This window comes from Prionailurus bengalensis, chromosome C2 (assembly GCF_016509475.1).
Source record: "Prionailurus bengalensis isolate Pbe53 chromosome C2, Fcat_Pben_1.1_paternal_pri, whole genome shotgun sequence".
Taxonomy (NCBI): domain Eukaryota; kingdom Metazoa; phylum Chordata; class Mammalia; order Carnivora; family Felidae; genus Prionailurus; species Prionailurus bengalensis.
The window spans coordinates 83,848,163-83,870,335 of record NC_057350.1 but is presented as its reverse complement, the minus strand read 5'-3'; the positions used below and the strand labels follow the sequence as shown (position 1 = coordinate 83,870,335).

Sequence of the window (22,173 nt, the reverse complement as noted above, 5' to 3'; positions counted from 1 at the left end):
CTTGGCCGGAAATATTGTCCAAAACCTCCTCAAAATCAGATAGGGCATTTGAGGACTTTTCTTTAAGTTGCAGAAATGTATTACCCTAGTGGGAGGCTTGCCTACTCAATGTTCCCAGATGTGTTGAACTTTAAACTCCCCCTCCTTCTTCTCTTGCCCAAGGTCACACTGTCTGGCTGCTGAGGGTGGGATGCAGCTCCTAAGCCAGAGACACACCCAGCACACAAGGCCTGACAGCCTTCAGATTCCAGGGATGGCAGGTCCAGGGACGCGGATCTGGAATGGAGACCCCAGCAGGGTACCAACTCCTTCATTTCTTGGCCAAGGCCCTCAGTGTCAGACTGTGTGCTGTGGGCTCCTGAGTGAGATGGTGGAGGTGGGCCACAAGGTACCCACCTGAAGGGAAGCTCCCATGCAGAGTATATCTGACGCCGTGGGAGTCCACCCTGAAGCTGTACCTTCATAGGCGGTCTCCCTGTGATTCTAGCCATCATTGCCACCCAAGCCACGGGGCCCCCTGTTTTCTCTTTAGGATTCTAGGCCAAGCATGGACAAAACTCAGACCCCTCTCTCTTGGTCCTCTAGGAACAACTCAAATCAACTAAGATGTTTTGGCTGGGCACCTTCCCTGCATGAAGTATTTTCACATCAAATTTCTAAACCAGTCCCCTCTATACTACTGTGAAGAAAACTGCTTCCCACTTTACAGATGAAGAAAGCAAGGCTTAGAAGGGTGAACTGATTTGTTTAGTAATCCAGATCTTCTGTCTCCAAATTCAGTTTTCTCTTTCTACAGCTGCCTCCCAGCTGGGACAAGCCTGCATACTCAAAACGAAGTTTGTTAAAGGCTAACAGAAAACAGATGTTTTCTAGAAGCTAGTCATGCTTCTAGAGGCTCTGATGCAGCTGTAGGGGACTCCTTTGCAAGGCCTCACCTGTCTGATGCTGGCCTCAGAAACCCCTTCTTCAGAGCCAAAATGCCCTTTCCTCTCTGCCTCCCTTCTCTGCCCACAGACCTCCATCCAGGTGAGAGCCCTTTCTGTGGCCTTTGAAGAAAGTGGATAAGGAGTGCACATCACAGACTCATCCCAGGGGGCTGTGCCCCAGGCAGGAGCCATTTCCCGTGACAGACTGCCCCCCACTATAGAGCTCTCAGCCCCCACCTCAATAGATGGGCTCAGGTGGCTTCTCCCACCTCTAGATCTACCCAAATCCAGTGCCTAATCCATGTTCAGTGCCTAGAGGATGTTCCATCCTGCCCCCCACATCTCCATCCACGGGAAAGAACCCAAGTATCAGGAGATACAGAGACCACTAGAGATGGAAGAAATGAGAGTTGAGGCAGGAGAGGTCCCCAAACTTATCTCCATACACCTGAACAAAGAGGGGCCTTTATTTCTTGTTTGTGTTTAACTTGTGCAATGTGCCCCAGTGTCTCATGGGAGTGAATGGAAACAAATACAGGTGGCCTGATTGGCCCTGGACAGTTAGGTAAAGTCCCCAAGGGACTGTAGCTATGACTAGGGAGGGTTGGAAGACCCAGGGACCTCTAACCAAAGGAAGGATTCTAGTCTCAGACACTATATCCAGGCAACCAGGGCAAAGGTCAGTGCTAGAGGGCATGGCACTGTTTTGCACATTTTATTATTAAACTTTGTTTTAATGTTTATTTTTAAGAGAGTATATGTGTGTGTGGGGGGGGGGAGAGAGAGAGGGGAGGGGTAGAGAGAGAGATGGAGACAGAATCTGAAGCAGGCTCCAGGCTCTGAGCTGCCAGCACAGAGCCCAACGTGGGGCTCCAACTCACGAGCCAAAGTCAGACGCTTAAACCAACTGAGCCCTTCAGGCGCCCCTGCACATTTTATTATTATTTGTGCCTTCCTTCACTCTTGCAAGTATCTGCTCTGCTTCCTGTAAACACTCTACAACTGCTGACTCTAGTCTCCAGCCTTTCTAGAAGGGGAAATAGTGATGTGACATCTGACAGTTTGCAATGAACTTGGCATTTAGAATTCTGCTGAGTGTTCCAGGAAGCTTCCCCACAGGGAGCTGCTCTCTTTGAACCTCAGCTTTAAAGGCAGGGCAGCACTATTCAAGAGTCAGCTGAGTAGCATGACAGTTATTAAGCACCCACTATATGTAAAACATAGTATTTAAGCCAGGAATTATAAAGTATACAAAAATAAGATTTGCTGCCTTTAAATTTATATTCAGATAGGTGGCTCAGTCAGTTAAGCGTCTGATTCTTGGCTTCAGCTTAGGTCATGATCTCACAGTTTGTGGTTTGAGCCCCACATTGGACTCTGCAATGTCAGCATGAGGCCTGCTTGGGATCTCTCTCCTTTTCTCTCTGCCCCTCCCCCACTGGTACTCTCACTCTCAAAATAAATAAACTTAAAAAATAAAAGAATTTTATATTCATGGGCAGAAATATAAGAAAATGATCCATTATAATATGCCAAGAAAACAGAAACAAACCCTAAAATAGATGCGTAAGGAAAAGGTTATAGGAACCCAGAGGGATGTGAAGAGAAAGGTTTTGTGGGGGAGATAATAGTTGACCAGAGTTTTAAAATATATAGTTTATTTATTTACTTTAGGTGCATTCTATGCCCAACATGGGGCTTGAACTCATGACCCCAACATCCAGAGTTGCATGCTCTACCGACTGAGCCAGCGAGGTGCTCCAAAACATGGCTTTTTTAAATAAGAGAGATTCCAAGCTAATAGCCAAGACTTAAAGGTGTGAAAAATATTTTTAGGAATACTGAATAGAAAAGGAGGGTTAGAGCCAGATAATGGACACCCTCAATGCCAAGCTAAGGAATATGGGCCACTTTATAGGCAATTGTTCCTTGAAGATTTTTGGTGGGTAAAGCATTTGACCAACTTGCATTTTTGGTCAGCATTTGGGCACTAGAAGGACAAGGAGGCAGGGAGACTAGTTATGAGCTGTAGCTACAATATGAAAAAAAGAAGGGAGGTGGGCCTTAATTAGGGCAGAGAGAGAGAGAAGGGGGTAGTGGTGGTGATATGTAGGACCTGGAATGACAGAATTTATTTGGGAAGAGACAGGAGAGCAGAAATAATTCAAGGCTTCTAGTCTGTTAGACTAGGGAGGCCCTGGGACTACTAATTAAGACAGGGAGCATTGTTAGACTTTCGAGAGGCTATTTGAGGCACCTGGAGGACGCCAGTGGCGATGCTCGGCGCTAAGACAGGCCAAGCCCGCAGCTGAAGGTATGTCACTGTGCCTGTAAGAGTGAAAGATCCACGCAGGGGAGAAAAGGCAGGAAACGTCTCCATTTAAGGGGCAAAGCAGGGAGAGGGAGGTGAGAAAAGACCAAGAGAAATAAGAGAACAGCACCAAAAGGAGGGACACTGGAGGAAGGGTTGCATGCAGCAGGGGGCTTCAACAGGGTGACCGTGTAGGGGCTCTTCTTGCTGACTCTGTCACCTTCTTGGAAGGTAAACTCAGGGAATCAAAAAACGTGGCTGTTTACCTTAGTGCTATCCAACGGAACATTCTGCAATGATGGGAATGTTCCATACCTGCACTGTCCAGGCCACACGCGCCTACCAAGCACTTGCTACGTGACAAGGAGCTGAATTTTTTTAATTTTAAAGTTTATTTATTTTGAGAGAGAGAGAGAGAGAGAGAGAGAGAGAGGGAGAGAGAACCCCAAGCAGGTCCTGCACTGTCAGCACACAGCCCGATGCAGGCTCGATCTCACAGGTCATGTGGGATCATGACCTGAGCCGAAGTTGGATGCTTAACTGACTGAGCCACCCAGGAGCCCCAAGGAGCTGAATTTTTAAGCCAGTAGTTTACACAAATGGCTAGGCTTAAGATACGATTTCCGCTGGTGGTCAGCAGAGCCAATACAAAGAGTTTAAAAGCTTTCTTGGCTGCATTCAACACAATATATCGAGAAACTTTACAATGAGTACCTTTTGAATGGTACTTAATTCTCAATGAGTTAATCTGAATGAACTGGCTGAAAGGGCGATTGCATATTGTTTGAATTGCTGAGAATTCTCGACTAACTGTTCATTTGAAATCTACTTCACCACAATTTCCCACCTCCCCACAGCCATTCACCCTGCCCTTCTGCACCTCTTATTAGCCCCACAGGAACTTTGTCTGGTGACCATGCCCAAGAACACAGGCTGTAGGGACTAAAGCCCACCACAGAGGATTCCAGGCATGCCAGGCCCCGCCCCCCTTGCCAACCAGCCCACTCCGTTACGGGTCTTTCTGGCACGTGACTCCCTCGTTGGATATTCAGATCCAAGGCTCTTGTACACCAAAGCCATTACAAAGACATCTTGCTCCCTTCCCAGAAAACTATTTTCTACACCAAGAGTTTTACAAAATCCAAAATAATTTTATTCACTTTTTCAGATTTTTGCTTCCACGAGGTGTTCAGCAAACATGCTAAGGAGACAGAATGTCTAGTTGGTCACGACATGCAACTCTGACCATTCAGTTGATGACAGCAGCGACCACGCCCACCTGAGCTACTGGTCCCACAGCACAAAGGGGGTTTGCGGGAACACACGGAACCACACAGCAATCAGCAACCTGAGGTAGGTCTCTTTACAGTACAAAAAACTTCTACACCAGTGTGAGACACTGATTAGCAAGAGCTGCTTAAAGTCGCAGACTTTGGAGAGAGACAGAGACTGTGTGACAACTGCAGGGAGAGAGAACAGACCCACAAACTCCTGAACCCTGTCACTGAACCGTGGAGGCGTGGGACCAGGCAAATGAAAAAGTACCACTGAAGAAAGCAGCAGCTGGCTCCCGGGTTTGGAGCCAGCGGGTGTAGGAGCTGGAGAGCTCTGTGCAGTGGCCAGCGTTAGGAACCTGAGGCAGTGGGACACTCGGAATAGACTTGATTCTGGTTAAGAAACAACAGCAAAAAGAGGAAGGCAGGAAAAAAAACGCCCCCTGTCCAAGGAATGCTCTTCTGTGATTCTCATTCCCGACGGAGGGAGTGAAAAGGGGTCTGAGGCTTTACCCCACTGCTCTCCTGACAGAAACAGTGAATGACAACAGGACAGAAAGCAGGAGCCCTGAGAATTCACGGCGCTCTGCATGGCCTCCAGCCGCCCCCTCTACCCCACCTGGGAGTGGCTGGGCGGAGGCGCAGAGGGGGCCGCTGGAGGGCCTGCTATTGCCACACATCTTCCTTTTGGACATCCAGAGAACCCGGCACCGTGAAACCACCAGCTGAAGAACAGTATGCTACCCTTCCTACAATCTAATAGCAAAATCAGATCTCTAGTACAGCAAACTGTACAAAAATGATAGAAAGGAATTTGCACTGTTATCAGCACAGTGCTTATTTTAATATAAAATAAACAGCTTACATTTTCACTGTAAATATAGGCTATGTACAGAATTATATATAGATATAGCTACACGTATAAAGCTTCATTATAGGCCTCTGATACATTTATAATAACGGTTCCCTGAACCTTTTAGAGTGCAATTAAGAACAAAAACTAAATTTTGTTTACATGAATATGGAATAAATACGATAATCAAAATATGACTCTCCCTAAAATTGAAACACATAAGCCAATCCTGAACTGCTGTGCGAAAGATAAAATTGGGAAAGGCAAGGTTTCGGCAGGAGGACGTGATGAGGGGCCCGCCCTAGGCAGGGAATGGCAATGCTCCAAGGAAAAGAGATGTGGCAGCAGCAGGGAGGAGTTAGCCCTTGACAGCGACCTTGTTCTCCACAGCGGCAAACATGGCATAGAACCGGGAGCTGTCATTGGACAGAAGGACTGATGGGGTGTCGAACTCCACCACCTGCAAAGGAAAGAGACACATCACTTGGGGTCATTCAGAGGACCACTGCCAGGAAGGGGGCAAACCCCAAGTGCCCCTGGGAAAGAATCGCAGTGACACTTTGATCAATCCTGCCACGCCCAAATGGGTTCTGCATTTGGTTTTTTGTTTTTACTAACGAGGGTATAAGGAAAGGTTAGGGACAAAGACATCCAGACTTCCTTCACATAAATCTCAGGGGGGGGAATAAATTACAGCTCAAGTCAATGGCATAGCAGGCAAATCTCATCTTGTTATAAAAACTGATCCCAACCCAATGATGGAAAAAGAACAGCCCAAAATACTGGGTCGGTGGAATAAAAAAGGAAGTAAGGGATCCATCCAGTCGATTATCCATTCTTATGACAGACTTCAGTGTAGCCACTGAAAATCATATTGTAGCAAAAAAATGAATGATATGCTGGCAGAGCCTACCTTCCACCATAGAGGCAGAAAATGTCACATATTCACTTTCCCAGCTTTTCTTGCTACAGGGCCAAGACATGGGGCATAGCCTTGACCAAGGAGCAGTCTCTGCGGTGCTTCTAGGAAAGGCTGTCCTGCCCACTAGATACAGACATAAGGACAAAGCCTTCCACAGGATTGCCTGTGTGAGGATATGACATTAGGAGCTAGAGCAGACATCCTGCACCATGAGGGGGAGGGAAGGTAGGAGCTGGCTGGAAGCTGACGTTGCTGGGCTGCTGAATAATCAACCATCAGGCCTCCTGCCATGGGATAATGAACTCCTGCCATCCAAGCCTCTTTCATTCTGGTATTGTGTGTCTACAGCAAAGCACATCCTATCTGCTGGAGTCTGTGTGCATACAGGCATGAAAAATGCTGGCAGGGTGCAAATTAATGTATTAATGATGCTTATCCCTGGGGACGTAAATGACTTATTTTTGCTTTTATGCTTTTTTCCCCCCATGTTTTCCTAAAATTACAAGGAATTTTAATGAACACAAAAATTAAGGGATGGGAAGGACAGAGTTCCTCATTAAGAGCCAATCAATCCCCATTCCAAAACATTGAGCCACTCATAGAAACAAAGTGGTGTGCATGTGTGTCTTTAAGAAAGAATTTCCCAGAAGGTGTTCTTGGTCCCATCTACTTTTATTTCATTATATTCTATTTAATACTTATGTACAGAGTAGTAGCTCTGTATATCCAATGTGTAACAGAATCTCACTAAACATTTAGGATAATGCAAACAAAGATGGTAACAAAAAACCATTAATGTTAACATAATTTCAATATGAGGAGAAAAATCACTAACCCTATGTTCTCTCAAACCAAGCTGTGAAGCCCAGACTAAATCTGCAGTGTTAGATGTTTTTCTCAGTATTTCTCTACAAATAGAGGGATAGTGCAGTCCAGTAGTGGAAAGCATGGTTTTGGAGTCACTGGCCTACCTTGCCTCCAACTCTCCCTTCCTGCGGACTGGAGACAGGTTAAATTCCCTGAGCCTGTCTCCTCTTCTGGAAGGTAGGGTTAAAATATCTGTATCTTTCTCAGAGGTTGTGATGATTAGTTATATATTGAGAGGCAGTATATAAAAGCACTTAGTGTGGTGCCTGACATATAATAAACATCCAATGAAAGTGGCTATTATGGTAGTGGCTATTATGGTAGAAAGTGGTATTATGGTAACTTGTCTCATATAACACAAGACAAGTTATATATCGTAACTGGCTTGTTCCTGCTACCATCAATTTGCTGCCATCCCAGGGGCACACAAAGGAGGTACCCAGCCAACACAAATCTACTTATCATCTTAAGTGACATACTTAACGTCTATCATGTGCAAAGAACACAGTACAGAGCCCTGCCAGGGACCCAAAGATGAATGAAGTATGACCCATGACTCTAGAGAGCTTACAGTCTAATAGGGGAGAAAGAGCATTAGCCAGTTACCATCAGAGGAGGCAGAAGAGGTACACATAAAGTTTAAGGTGGCAGAGGCAATCAGGGCATTTAAGCCGTGTCTTTCTTGAGAGACAGGCAGGCTGTATGCAGACAGATGTAGGGATGTGGGCGAGGGGACAAGAGGAAAAGGTGCTGGAGGTAGATGGAACCAAGTGAAGGAAGAACAGAGGAGAACCAGCTTAGGGTATGCAAGACTGGTTAGAGCCACCGGCACCTGCAAGGAGAGAGGGGGAAATGAAGGCGGCTAGGCTGGGCCAGATTGTGGGAAAGTTTGGAACAGCCAGATGAGAAGTTTGGCAACACTACATGATTGCAGAGAGCAAACAGAAGGTGGCTGGTCTCAATATGTCTCGGGCAATTCCTGCCTACGTGAGTGAGTTAGTATGAACACATGCTTTCTGACCTAAGTCAAAGTGTCACTTTTACAAGCAACAAAAAAACAGGTAGTAAAGTACAATGAGAACCCAGGAAGAGTACTCCTACTCAATCTCTTGATTGAGGGGGCTGTATCCCTCCGTGCAGCCGCCAGGTTAGAGCTGCTAAGGATGCTTATCTGAAAGCTAAGAATTGCCCTGAGATGGCAATCAGCCCAGTCCTGCCAGGGGCCAGTTTTCCTCCCAGACAAGGCCACATGTCAAGCCACGGTCCTTCAGGGGCTCAGTACCTGTCCCTGGGCCAGCACCATAATCCTATCGGAGCCTAGGACTGTATGTAGGCGATGGGCAATTGTCAGCATGGTGCAGTCAGCAAATGCTTCTCGGATAGTCTCTTGGATTAGTAAGTCTGTCTCCGTGTCCATGGCGGCTGTGGCTTCATCTAGAATCAAAATCTGCCAGAGAAGAGAGGAGAAAGAGAGATCCAACCAATTTCTTCCTAAGCATTCTACTTAATCTAGGTTTCACTAAAATGTATTTTATTATTTAAACCGTAATCTGTTTTTCCTAAGTAAGTACACACATATGCAAAAGAACCATTTTGCTTAGAACGGAGACAACTTCAAACCCATGTGTTCGCCTTCATTTCCACAAATAAAAGGAAATGCGTGTAACACTGATCTAACAAAATGCTGGCTCCTGCTTGCTCTGTGACTTGGAAAAACATCTTTCTGGATCTTCCTCTTCTGGTTTACAAAACAAGGTGACTGGATTTGATGGCCTGGATATCTCCAAGTCTATGGTTTCCAACAGTACTACAGCTACTCACTGGTCAGAAACAAAAGTCACCTTGGGAAATTAAAGGCTCAGGGAAGTCTGAAGGTTCAAAAACACTCGTATACCCAGATCGCGTCAAGGTTAATTTAGAAGCCTCTCTGGGCATGCTCCTAAAATGCTCCACTGGGCTTCGTGCCAGGAATGCCTTTGGTTCTCTTATGACAGAGAAAGGCTGTTCTTCCTCCCCACCGCTCACCAAACCACCTACCTTACAGTGACGGAGCAAGGCTCTCGCGATGCACAGGAGCTGCCGTTCCCCCACTGAGAAGTTATCCCCGTTCTCCATCACTTCAGATTCAAGTTTCAGAGGTAGCTGAGCAATCTAAGGAGAAAGGAAGGTCGGGACTTGAAGAGTCCAAAAGTAAATTTTGAAAAAAAAAAAAAAAAAACAAACCCCAACGAATAAACAAAAACTATACTAAATTTTGTCAAAACTCCAGTAGCAAAAATAAATTATTCTGAAATAGATGAAACAATTTTTAGCCACGAATCTGGCTCATCTAGAAAGAAGGTACAGGTGTTACGATCACATGTACGAGGACCCTCATTTTTTTTTAATGTTTATTTATTTTTAAGAGAGAGAGAGACACAGAGCGCTAGTGGGGGAGGGGCAGAGAGAGAGGGAGACGCAGAATCCAAAGCAGGCTCCAGGCCCTGAGCTGTCAGCACAGAGCCCGACACGGGGCTCAAACTCACAAACCGTGAGATCATGACCTGAGCTGAAGTTGGACGCTTAAGTGACTGAGCCACCCAGGTGCCCTGAGGACTCTCATTTTCTAGGACATTCCATATTTCAGATAGATTATTCTGTTAGCCTCATACCATTAAAAGGTCCTAGAAATTCCAGTATTTTCATGTCCCCAGATCCTGTCCGATGGCGGCCCTAATTTTGGTTCTGAAAATATGGTCATGCAAAGAGATCACTCTTTCTGAATTTCAAAGCTATAGGTCCATGGCTGTTAAATTTTGCCTTTAAAATAAGCTATTGAGCCTACTCTTCAAATGAAATTATTTGAGGAAGGTCAATATATAAGTGATAAAGGCACAGCTGATCTAGTTGAGTCAGGGCAGGGGATCCAGAGCTTTACTCAACTCAGGGGCATGAGAGATCTACTCCAGGTCAAGGGGATCACCTGTGGCCTTGGGAGGGTACATACTGAGTTACCCCAAGAAGTCTATGACTCCATATGCATGCTGCATGCTTTTTGTGGACTTGATACGTATTCAGATGCTTCAAAAACATGTTATACTGTCATGATGAATAAAATAGAAATTAACTTAAAAGCATTACAGAATCTGAGTGGTTGTCATTAATATCTTTTTTAATCAATAGGGAGCAAAAGGGCAATATGACCATGGTCCAGAGATATCAACTTTTATGCCCTTTCTGAAATGCCTGGGAAGCCTTATCTAAAGTGCTCCTTCACAGGATTTCACAGACATCCTGGAAATAGAGCAACAGGCCAGGCTGGACACACGTGTCACTGCAATCCCCCCCTGCCCCCAGATTTCCAGCAAAGTGCTCCCTCTGTGCTTTACTTACACATTCTTTCATGTGTGTCCTTTCTAGGGCATCCCAAATCTGGTCTTCAGTGTACTGGTTGAAGGGATCCAAATTTGATCTGGAGAGAAACACAGTAGGAATTTCACAATGATCCAACATGTAAGTGACCATCTTGCAAAGGTTATCTGTCATAGGATCATACATGGGAACAGGCCAGACCTGTCTTCTTCTTAAGTTTATTTATTTTTGAGAGAGAGAGAGAGAGAGAGCGTGCGTGCACATAAGCCCAAGTTGGGGAGGGGCAGAGGGAGGGAGAGAGAAGCCCAAGCAGGCTCCACAGTGCCAGCATGGAGCCAGATGCAGGACTCAATCTCACGGCCCCAGGATCCTGACCTGAGCCGAAATGAAGAGTCGGCGCTTAACCAACTGAGCCACCTAGGCACCGCCTCTCTGTCTTCTTTATAAAACTTTATTTAACTTTTATTGTTTTATTATGTAAATAATACAAGTTAGTTACAGAAAAATTAAGAAATACAGATATGTGAAACACAAAACCAAAGCCAACTGACATTTTAATCACTTCTAATCTGACCCCCCAGAAACAAACACTGTTAGCATTTCGACATATACATGTTGAAATACATCTCTCTGTATGTTCAAACTTAGAAAAACATCCTGATGCACCAGGGTGAGAGCCTGTCACTGAACAGGGACTCGAGGTCAGCTGGCTGACCAGGAGGAGGAGCTGATCCAGTAGAGGAGAAAGAAGAGCGTGAACAGCAACTCAAGAGGAAGGAGTTTACTGGAACAGAAAAGCAGGTTGGAGACTATTCTTGCTTACTGTGCCAATAGTATCTGCCTTAAGAACATCAAAGATGATACCAAAAAATTGGTCTAGACATTTCTGGAAATCTTAAAAGACAGGGGAATCAGCTCTTTGTCCTAGAGGATGAGGGTAAAGTGGTGGGGTGGAACAGATAATTGATAGAAATTGGGATGTTACATGAATTTTGCAGTGCCTTGTCTCCATCTAAATACGACATTTATAGTTCTAGTAACCTGAAAGGTATTAGGTATAATTTGCTTTGTCCATAAAATTATACTTGGCATACAGGAAATAGGAAAGTCTTTGGGAAAACTTTAGCTCTGTGTCACATCCGTCTCCATGCCTGGGGTTAGCAATTCCAGGCACATAAATGCAAGCAGGACATTATCCCAAAACTCCACCTGACAGAAGGAAGCACAGGCTGGCACCGATCTCACTCATCCCTTTGGGACACTTGTGGACTCTGCTGGGAGACTCTAACTGGCTCTGCTCTCTTATGCCCTTTGAACATGTGCACCTCTCCCCACCCTTTTGCTTGAGAGACACTGGTAAAAGAAAGGGCTCTGGGACCAGACTTGCTGATTCCTGTACAGCTTCTATTACAACTGTGTGACCCTGACCAAGTTAGCCTAACTTCTCTATACTTCAGTTCCCTCACTTTTTTATCCCCATCTTAAATAAAAAAGCACTTGTCTCTCTGTTCATTTGTCTGTCTCCCCCAGTAGATCAGGATCCTTGTCTGGATCTTATTCACTGTTGAAACCCATGTATATTGTCTACTATTTGTTGTAAGAATAAAGGAACACACATTCTTATTTGACTTCCTGGTAAGAGGCATTAGTGTGTCACAATTTAAGCATTTTCTGTAATCACAGAGGCGAAGAACAGTATGATGCAGGGAGGGTGTGAGTACACAGAATCCAGGCAGATTGGGCTCAAATCCCCACTCTGCTTCTTACCATCTGCATGACCTTGGGCAAATTACTCCTCAGTCTCCTGCTCTATAAAATGGGGATATAGTGACATGACTCAGTAAGTTACTGTAAACATTAGAGATAATATACCTACAGTGCCTGGAACAAGGCAGACATTCAATCACTGGCAGCTGTTAAATAGACAAGGTACATGTGGACACATTAGCTGTCTCATTCCAATGCTTGGTGGCTTTCTGATTCATATATTCAATGCATTTTCCAAGTGGACACAATAATCCAGGATCCTGAATACCAGGCTCAGAAAGAGTTCTGATAAAGTCCTATCTGTGAAAAGTCTGGATGGGGAAGACTAATCTTCTATAAGCATACCATCTAATATCTATTATCTCTGTGGGCATATCTCTTAAAGAAGAAGGTAGTCCAGGGGACTTAGGTGGCTCAGTTGGTCGAGGGTCCAATTCTTGATTCAGCTGAGGTCAAGATCTCACTGTTCGTGAGTTTGAGCACTGTGCCAGCAGAGCCTCCTTGGGATTCTCTCTCCCTCTCTCTGTCCCTCCCCTGCATATGCGTGCACGCATGAATGCATGCTCTCTCTTGCTCTTCAAAATAAATAAAACATTAGGGAAAAAAACAGTACAGTGATGCCTATTGTTATGGGTTGAAGTGTGTCCTCTCCAAAAAGACATGAAGTCCTATCCCTCAGTATCTAAGAACGTAACCCTATTTGGAAATAGGGTCATTGCAGGTATAATTAGTTAAAATGAGGTCATTCTGGAGTGGCAAAGTAGAGTGGGCCCTTAATCCAACATGACTGGTGTCCTTATGAGACAGGGTCACGAGAAGGCCAGGTGACAATGGAGGCAGAGATTGGAATGATGTATCTATAAGCCAAGGAGCATCAAAGATCGCTGGCAAACCACTAGTGGGTAGAAGAGACAAGGGAAGGATCAGAGGAAGCATGATCCTGCTGATACCTTGATTTCAGACTGCTAGCCCCTAGAACTGTGAGACAATAAATTCCTGTTGTTTTGAGCCACCCAGTTTGTGGCGCTTTGTTGTGACATCCCTAGGAAGCAAATACACCTAGGAAGTTCACCACATACCTCTTATCAGACACAGAGTATGCACACAAGGGATACAGTTACCTGCTCACTGAGGAGCCTGCCCCAGCGGATTGTCTGTGGGTGAAGACTCAGTGGACACATGGGTAGGCTCCACATTCAACCCTCTGAGGCTCATCACACCAGCTGATGGAGCCGCCGAAGGCTGAGCAATGGGCTCCAGATATATAAGGAATATTTACATACACCAGTAGGTGGTGTACATACACATTAAGACAGACCAGACTGATCTCAACAGGGAGCTCAGTCAGGAATAGAAAAAAATACACTGTCATTAGAGAAGCCAGATGGCCCCGAGTCTAAGACACAAACAGAAGCAAAAGCAAAGTTGCGCAAGCACAACATCAAAAGTTGTAGCTGGACGGATGGATGGGTGGATGGATGGATGGATGGATGGAGAAAAAAAGCACCTGAGAATGAAGACACCTATTTGTAATAGTCAGAATTCCTGGAGTCCTGGGGTACCTGGGTGGTTCTGGTGGTTAAGTGTCTGACTTTGGCTCAGGTCATAATTTGCAGTTCATGGGTTCGAGTCCCACATCAGGCTCTGTGCTGACAGCTTAGTCTGCTTCTGATCTGTGTCTCCCTCTCTCTCTGCCCCTCTCCCATTAGCACCATCTCACTCTCAAAAACAAATAAACATTAAAAAAAAAAAAGAAGAAGAACTCCTGGAGTCCTAATGCTGCCAGAAGTGCATTTTCATCTTTGGTCTTTCATATTTTATTTTTAGCAGTATTCTAAGCTTGCCTGGTGGCCATGGCTAAATGAGGCTGAGAGTACCTCTGAGAGTGTGAGAAGATACAGGAGTCCCCTCCGCCCCCATACATGGGAAGACACTGCTATGCCACACCGTCCTGCCACGGTGGGGGTGGGGGTGAGGGGGCTCCTGAGCAGCCTGGGGCCTCAGAGCAGGGGACTTGGGACCTGCAGACCTTCTTCTGCTATCAGGAAGCTAAAGGAGAGCTCTAGATAGTTATTCAGAAATATGGACTGGTTGTTAAGAGTAAAATTAGATAGAAAAAAGGTTAGAAGTGGAAAAAGAGATATGGGGAACGTAGAGTAAATGAAAAAGACTCAAGAGAATAGCAGAGAGTGCATATTTTTCTTTTTTCAAGATAAGGGAAGCCTGTACAAATCTGGAATCAGATGAGATTTTGAAGATGCTAGAAAAGAAAGGTAACTAAAAGTAAGGCCCCTGAGGAAGCAGGTCTAACTCTGGTTTTTGGAAAGACAGGATACCTCCCAAGGTCATGATTATTAGCAGGTGTTGTGATAACTTCAGGAGGCAAAACAGTGAGTGTGGCACATAAGAGCCCTGACAGCCCAGGTTCAGATTCCTACCTTTGGGCAACTTACTTAACTTCTCTGGGTTTCACTTTTTTCATCTATAAAATCGGCATAATAATAGTACCTACCTCATGGGGTTTTGAGTATTTGATGAATTAATACAATTAAAATGCTTTGGACAACATCTGCCACATCCTGTTCTGTTGTTCTTTAGAGCAACAGTATCTGGCACAGAATGACCTCCCACCCCCCCCCTTTTTTTAAAGATAATTTTTTAAGAGCCAATTTAGCTTCACAGCAGAACTGAGAGGAAGGTAAAGATTTCCCATATATCCCCTCTCTCTGGAATGACTTCAGCAAATGTTAGATAACATCTAGTGTTCTTGATACAATTATTCTAGACTTAACATTACTTTCTGATGTTGACGCTAAGGAGCTTTTGGGAAATCCCAAGTTCCACAGGGACTAAGACTATCAAAATAAAAAAAATTAAAAAAAGGAACGGGACACCCTTTCTTAAAATTTATTTTATTATTATTATTTTTTAATTTGAGAGAGAGAGAGAGAGAGAGAGAGAGAGAGAGAGAATATCTTAAGCAGGCTCCATGCTCAGTGCAGAGCCTGATGCAGGGTTCGATCCGGTGACCCTCAGATCATGACGTGAGCTGAAATCAAGAGTCAGCTGCTCAACCAACTAAGCCAGCCAGGTGCCCCAGGCTTTCTAATAGTCTAAGAAAAGCAAAAGAACACCAAAAACTGAATATTCCTTGGGATAAAACCTGGTCTTATGTAAGACCTGAGAAGATAAAAGGAAGAATATCATAGGTCTGTGATTTAATTTCACCTCAGCATCTACTATTGACTTAAAAAGCCAAAATTACAGCTGGCAGAAAATGAAACTCACAGGATTCCCTAAATTTGTACAGTGGATTGCCCAAATAGCACTCTGAGCACAATAACTAAAAACTCAGGGCAGTAGCACACCAGCCATAAGCTTGTCCATCAAGCAGCAACATGTCTCTGGAGTTGATAACAAACGGCCCCAACTCCCAGAAAAGCTGCACTTCCATGAGGGTTTACAAATACCAGCTGCCATGCCAGCAGGTCAGTTCTTAACCATTAATTCTAGCATATGTGCTGCCAAAGCTAGCACTTAACCATCAACTCTAGAAGCCCCTGATTCACAGCCCCAAATGAAGTGCTGTAAAATTTGGAGATAAAACATGAGGCATGTCAGTGGCAGTGTCCTTAACAGAGTCAAGTTTAACACACTTTGTTTCTTAATGTTTTTCCAAGTGATGATAAAAAAAAAATGGTTCTTTTGTCCGGAGCCAAAAATTGTAAGGCCAATTATATTCTCAAAGGCATTCCTTGTGGCATCTAAAGGAAGAGCAGATTTGGCAACAACTCTCAATTTCTTCATTTTAGACCCTAGTCTTCAGTAAATTCTAATTCTCTTCTGACATTTGTTTGACTTTGTTATCTCAGTTCCTAAAGGGAACGACTGATCCATTCTATGCTGCCCAAATTCATTGGTGGTTAGAGAAAATGCCAAAATAAACACACCCAAGAGTGTTGACCCTACATGTGTATAGGAGAGAATTCATTTTATCTACCAAACCTCTTTGAATCAGTGAGTTCAGGTGCCATTTCCGAAGAAAGGGAGGGGTCCTCGTTTTTTTTTAATGGTTATTTATTTATTTTGAGTCAGAGAGTGAGAGCGAGAGAGCGAAAGAGAGAGTGAGAGAGAGAGAGAATCCCAAGCAGGCTCTGTGCTGTCAGCACCAAGCCGGACACAGGGCTCAATCCCACAAACCGTGAGATCATGACCTCAGCCCAAATCAAGAATATGACGCTTAATTGACTGAGCCACCCAGGCGTCCAAGGAGGGGACCTGATTTTAAAGATAAGTCTGTGGTTATTTGAAATTAAGTTGGTACCAATTTTTTTATTTTGAAGACCACTAAAAATGAAAGAAATGGCAATACTACTTTCAGAGTGACTAAAAAAAAAAAAAAAAAAGAAGTCCAATCTAGGTCAACTATATAGTTAAAGATATTTTTAGTTCAAAGGAGAGGCAACTTGAATAGAAATGGACATGGATTATGGAAAGCCATTGTTTCCAGGAGGCAAAAGCTTAAAGCTAAGGGCAAGGGTGGGATAATTTATAAGGAAAGATATTGGGCTTAAATATTATTTCCTTCTTAGTTACTATTTTAACAGGTTGAGAAGAGGAATTTTATCTTAGGCATCCTGGCAGATTTCAGAGAGGCATCATTCCAGAGGTAGAAAAACACGAGGAATAATAAGGTCAGAAAACCATCACGAGAACTGCAACTTGGAGCATAGCTAGGGGAGATGACAACGTGGAGTGGGAGGAAGATGAAGGATGATGGTGGTGAGGCTGATGAGCTGCTACTATTCATTGGATGCTCACGGTTTGCCAGGCTCAGTGCTTATATAATTTATATGGACCTATCCAACCTTCACAATGAAGATCATCCCCACATTTAATTAATTTAATATTAATTTAATATATCCCCACATTTGGGACACCTGGGTGACTCAGTCAGTTAAGCATTGACTCTTGATTTCCGCTCAGGTCATGGTATTATGGTTGGTGAGACTGAGCCCACACTGGGCTCCACGCTGAGCATGAAGCCTGCTGGGGATTCTTTCTCTCCCTCTCTCTCTGCCCCTCCCCACCACGTGTGTGGGCTCTCACTCTCTCTCAAAAAAAACATAAATGAACAACAAAAAAAGTTTTTTAATCTCCATTTTACAGATGAGGGAACAAGCTTAGTTAGGTATGTTCAGGTAACTTAGTCACAGGGCAGAGATCTGAGCCCAGATCTCGCTGACTTCTTTACCACCATGCTGCAGGGCCCATGGGCTCTGTTTCGTTAATGAGGTGGCTTGTGCGGGGGAGCTGCCCCTCACTTCTGCACTAAGAAGCACAGGGTGGTTCGAAAAGCACTAGACTAGAGGTCACTAGATCTCAGTCCCACATGGAGGCTCTAACATGCCCATCTGGCCTCGAAATGCAGCACGAAGCACATGGGCGCTCAGGTCCTTACCTGACAGTGCCACTGAACAGCACTGGCTCTTGAGGAATAATGGAAAGCTTGCTTCGCAGGTCGGCAAGGCCAATGTCACTGATTCTCACTCCATCAATCTTGATGCAGCCTCCAGATAACTCCACCAGACGAAAGAGGGCCATCCCTAGAGAGGACTTCCCTAAGGAGTCAAAAGACATGCAGAAAAGTAGCTCAATTAGCAAATTCCGTGAAGACAAAAACTGGTTTATTCTCAGGGCAAAATCATCTAATTTTCTAGTTCTATTCGAACACTATTTCATCTGATTAGTTAAGATAATGTGGAAAATGATAGCCAGAGGGGCACCTGGGTGGCTCAGTCAGTTAAGTGACTTCAGCTCAGGTCATGATCTCATGGTTGGTGAGTTTGAGCCCCACGTTGGGCTCTGTGCTGACAGCTCAGAGTCTGAAGCCTGCTTCAGGTTCTATCTCCCTCTCTCTCTGTGCCTCACCTGCTTGTACTCTGTCTCTCTCTCTCTCTCTCAAAAATAAATAAACATTAAAAAAGAAAAAAAAGAAAGAAAATGATTGCCAGAAATAGCAAAAAAATGCACTTTCCAGAGCTACCAAGCATATATATTTAAATCACACAGCTTCAGCCTGAGAAGGAGTTTGAGGGACTGTCAGAATTTCACAAGAGTAAATTGGAAAAAGGCCTGCTTTTCACCTTTGGGGTGGGCACACAGGCTGAAATGCATCTCAGGCAAAGTGAGAAGAACAGAGAGCTTATAGCAAGGAACTAGTGGGGCAAACCAGAGGACACGATGTCTTCTCTCTTTTCTGTCCCCGTATCACAGCCCAGAGAGAAACAAGACAAGGCCTTTCTACCACTGCCACAGCAGCTGGGAACGGAAGAAGTTCTGGGGTAAACACATAGGGAAGGAGGCTTCGGCTTAAGTAAGTGGCTGTAGATAACTACTGCGATAAGGAACTGTGATAGAAAAGCAGGTCTGAGGGAGAAAGTGATGAGGTCAGAATAGCTTTTCTTAATTGAATCTTCATTTTAAAAGTCATATAAGTAATTCAAGGAGATAATGTTAATCTCCTATAATCTCACTACTGTTATTTTTGATACATTTCCTTTCAGTCTTTTTCTCTGAATTGAGATCACACCAGAGATACAATAATATAATCGCCTTTTCCCACTTATTATATAACAAGCACTCACCATGTTAAAATTTTTTCAAAATAAAGTTTTATTGGCTGCAATATATTCCACCATGTGGATGTGCTCTTGCTTACTTGACCAGTCCTCTAACATTGGAAACATATTTAATACTATAATAATGTTATGGCATGCTCAAACTGTGCTGCCACCTCAGATGATTTCCTTGGAAGACATTCTCAGAATTACTATGTCAAAGGATATAAACATTTAAAAAGCTATAGTGTTCCCACCCTCCAAAAACTTAAGACACAGTCAGGTCTGCCTTTCTGAAACTCAGACCCGTGGTTTAGATTTAGAACCACAGGTTTTTAGCTTTTCAACGACTTTTCCTTAGCCAGATGCCTGGTTCTTGACCCCCCCTTACTCTTCTTCTGCCTCCATGTTTTGAAAGTCCTCTCGTGAGAACTTCATGACTTTGTCTATTTAGCAGTCACTGAGGGCACAAATATCCTGCCTTCTCCCCAGTGTCTACAGCCACATCTCCACTGTCTGGGTTTGTCCCTAGGCAGACCCCTGTCAAATAACTAACGAGGACCCTGAGAAATATCCACCTTCCTGAAGCAGTGAACCTTACATGCATCTATTAGAAATGAGCTGGGAAACCGGGTCCACTCAGCAGGATTCTTAAGGAGGACTTCTCCTCTTATAGGTAAATGCCTTTGTTCAGAATTTGGGGGGGGGGGGGGGGGGGCTCTGGTTATTGGTCCCGTACCCTCATACAAGGAAGGCAGGGAGACTCTCCCTTAGTGTCAAGGCAGTGCTTTAAGATCTAAACCAAGGGAGGAATTTTCCTCAAATAAATAGATCAAGTTGTTCCACCTTAACAAAAGATGCTACCTGGACTGGAAGATCCTACAGTTCTCTGAATCCAGACTACCTTTGCACTGATGGAATGTACTAGTAAAAGAGGCCATGAAGTCCTCACAGTGATGTCCTTGACTATAGCCATGGCAGAGTCCCGGTCTAACAGTCTTTGCAGAAGCTTGTTAGAATTAGAGTCTAGATTTTGCAAGTCGGCCATTTATAATTATTTTATTTTTTCTTATTTTTCTTCTGTCACTCCTTATGGCTCAATGAAGTCTCAGTGAATACTTCAGTCTGTCTTACCTGTGTCAAAGGGAATCACAGGGGGGGATATCAGTTAGAGCTTTCAGGGGAGCTGAGTACCCCTGGAAGCCAATGTAGCAGAGGGAATTTGAGGGAGGAAAGCATAGGCAGAGCTTTAGGGACAGCCTAAAGCCTTGGCCAAGGCTTTAGGACAGCCTAAAGCCAAGGACAACCCTCCTTGGCTGAACATCCTCCTGCCAGTGTAAAAAAACCTACAAACTGCATTGTTCTGACATGAAATAATTCCTTCAAGCAGGAAGCAGGAAATGGCGCTTTTTTTTTTTCTCTCTCTTCTTAGCAGGTTCTTTAAAGTAAATTGGCCAGAAAAGACACAAGGCTTTTTTTTTTTCTTTAATGGAAAGAAACAGACCTGGAAGAGTTCTGATGCCAGGGAAGCATGGAGCCCCAAAAGCTAATGAGAACTGAACTAGAGAGACTGCTTAAACCAGGTACACCAGTCAGTAAAACAAAACAAGACTCAATGTTTGAAATGTTATTCAGGAAGGAAAGGGAAAGAAATGAATTACTCAGTTCTTAACCCTAGAAATCTAAAGGGCACATAAGTAATATGATACTAAGGGCAAAGAAGAACGCCTAAAATGAGGGCCAATTCTCAATTTCTTTGCAATCGATATCAGGTTAAGAAAATAATTTCTGTCTTCAAAGGGACACAGGTTCCTTATTTAGAGCTGTGTTGGCTTCTGGTAAATATGAGGCAACACTGGAAATATGTCACAGAAAACTTAACTTTTTTGTGTATTTTGACCTCATAGAAATAAGGATGTTCACTGCAGTACTATTCATAATAGTGAAAAATTGGCAACCACCTCAATTCCCCACAACCGGGGATTGGTTAAATATAAATTATGGTATATCCATAAAATAGAATTTTCTATCATGCTGCATAGAATTCATGTCATAGGCTATTCATTGACATAGAGAAATAACTGGTAGACTTAAAAGCAGCTCATGAGATGGTGTGTGTAAAATGACCCCATTTGTGTAAACATATTTTTTTGATAGAAAAAGCCTGACAAGATACCCACCAAAATATTAATAGTAAATATCTCTGGGTAGTGGAGTTATGGGTGCTTTTCCCCCTTTTGCACTTTGCTATATGCTCCAAGTGTTCTGCATTGAGAAAGTACACTTTTATGATTAGAAAAAGCACTAAATATTACAAAAGCAGAGTTAAGAACACATTTAGAAAATGGCTTCAGAGACACCCCTCTCCTCATTACTCATCTAATACAGAACTGGTTTGAAGGGATGAGAGTGATAGTCAATAAAACAGCAAATCATGGGCCCCAAGCTTAACTCAGATAGGTTCAAATGTTTCTCCAGAGGCCTTTGCATTCTTACCTGATCCGGTCCGCCCCACAATGCCAATCTTCTCCTTAGGTTTGATGGTGAAGGACACTTTCTTCAGAACCAGAGGGAGATTTTCTTGGTACCTCATCTCTGCATTCTCAAAGGTCACCTCTCCTTCCTGGGGCCAATCAGGGGAGGGAGCCTTGTTCTTAATTCTGGCAGGTGCTTCCAAAGAGAGAGTCTGGGGAGACAGAAGGGGCTGGATCAGACTGACCAGATTCTGTGGGGGCTGAAAGGCCTTCAAAGAGAAGTAAAATCAGGACAACCATAGCAGCCACACAGAGGCAGCTGCTACCCTGTCCCCGCCCTATGAAAGGGAGCAAGGGCTTATTACCACTAAACCAGACAGTGCACAATGGCTACTAGCTTTTCAGTTAGCAGTTTACAGTGGCTACTAAGCAGCATCTTGGGGAGGACAGCAGCTCTCAAACAGTTTTCTGTCTTACGGAATTTCTCCACAAAACCACCTTGGAGGTTAATGGTGGGGCATGAGACCTTTCACTGGCTCTTCACACACAGCCGTTTTGATTGGAATTCTTTGAAAATATTCTACTTGAAACAAGATTCCACCATTTGAAAGCCAATGGCCTAAACCCAAAGGAAGGAAACTACCATTTACTAAATACTTGATCAGATCCTGGCATTCTGACGTATCAGTCACCCCAGGAGACATGGGCTGTAATCCCAGTTTGCCACCAATAGCTGTGTGACCTGGATATATCACTTCTTCACTCTAGGTCTTAGTTTCTCATCTATAAATCGTGAGGACTGGATTAA

At 44.1% G+C, this 22,173-nt stretch overlaps 1 protein-coding gene across 4 annotated transcripts in view; it reads right to left on the bottom strand.

The window, feature by feature from the left end:
- Positions 1-4,367: 4,367 nt before the first annotated feature.
- Positions 4,368-22,173, bottom strand: part of ABCC5 (ATP binding cassette subfamily C member 5) — a 79,692-nt gene continuing 61,886 nt past the window's right edge. For all 4 annotated transcript variants that reach the window (XM_043594772.1, XM_043594773.1, XM_043594774.1 and 1 more), the window contains 6 exons: positions 21,388-21,577; positions 17,733-17,892; positions 10,526-10,604; positions 9,191-9,304; positions 8,436-8,600; positions 4,368-5,824 (listed from right to left, as the gene is read on the bottom strand). In XM_043594772.1, the coding sequence (XP_043450707.1) occupies positions 5,723-5,824; positions 8,436-8,600; positions 9,191-9,304; positions 10,526-10,604; positions 17,733-17,892; positions 21,388-21,577 (810 nt within the window). In that variant the 3' untranslated portion in view covers positions 4,368-5,722. The remainder of the gene's footprint in view (positions 5,825-8,435; positions 8,601-9,190; positions 9,305-10,525; positions 10,605-17,732; positions 17,893-21,387; positions 21,578-22,173) is intronic.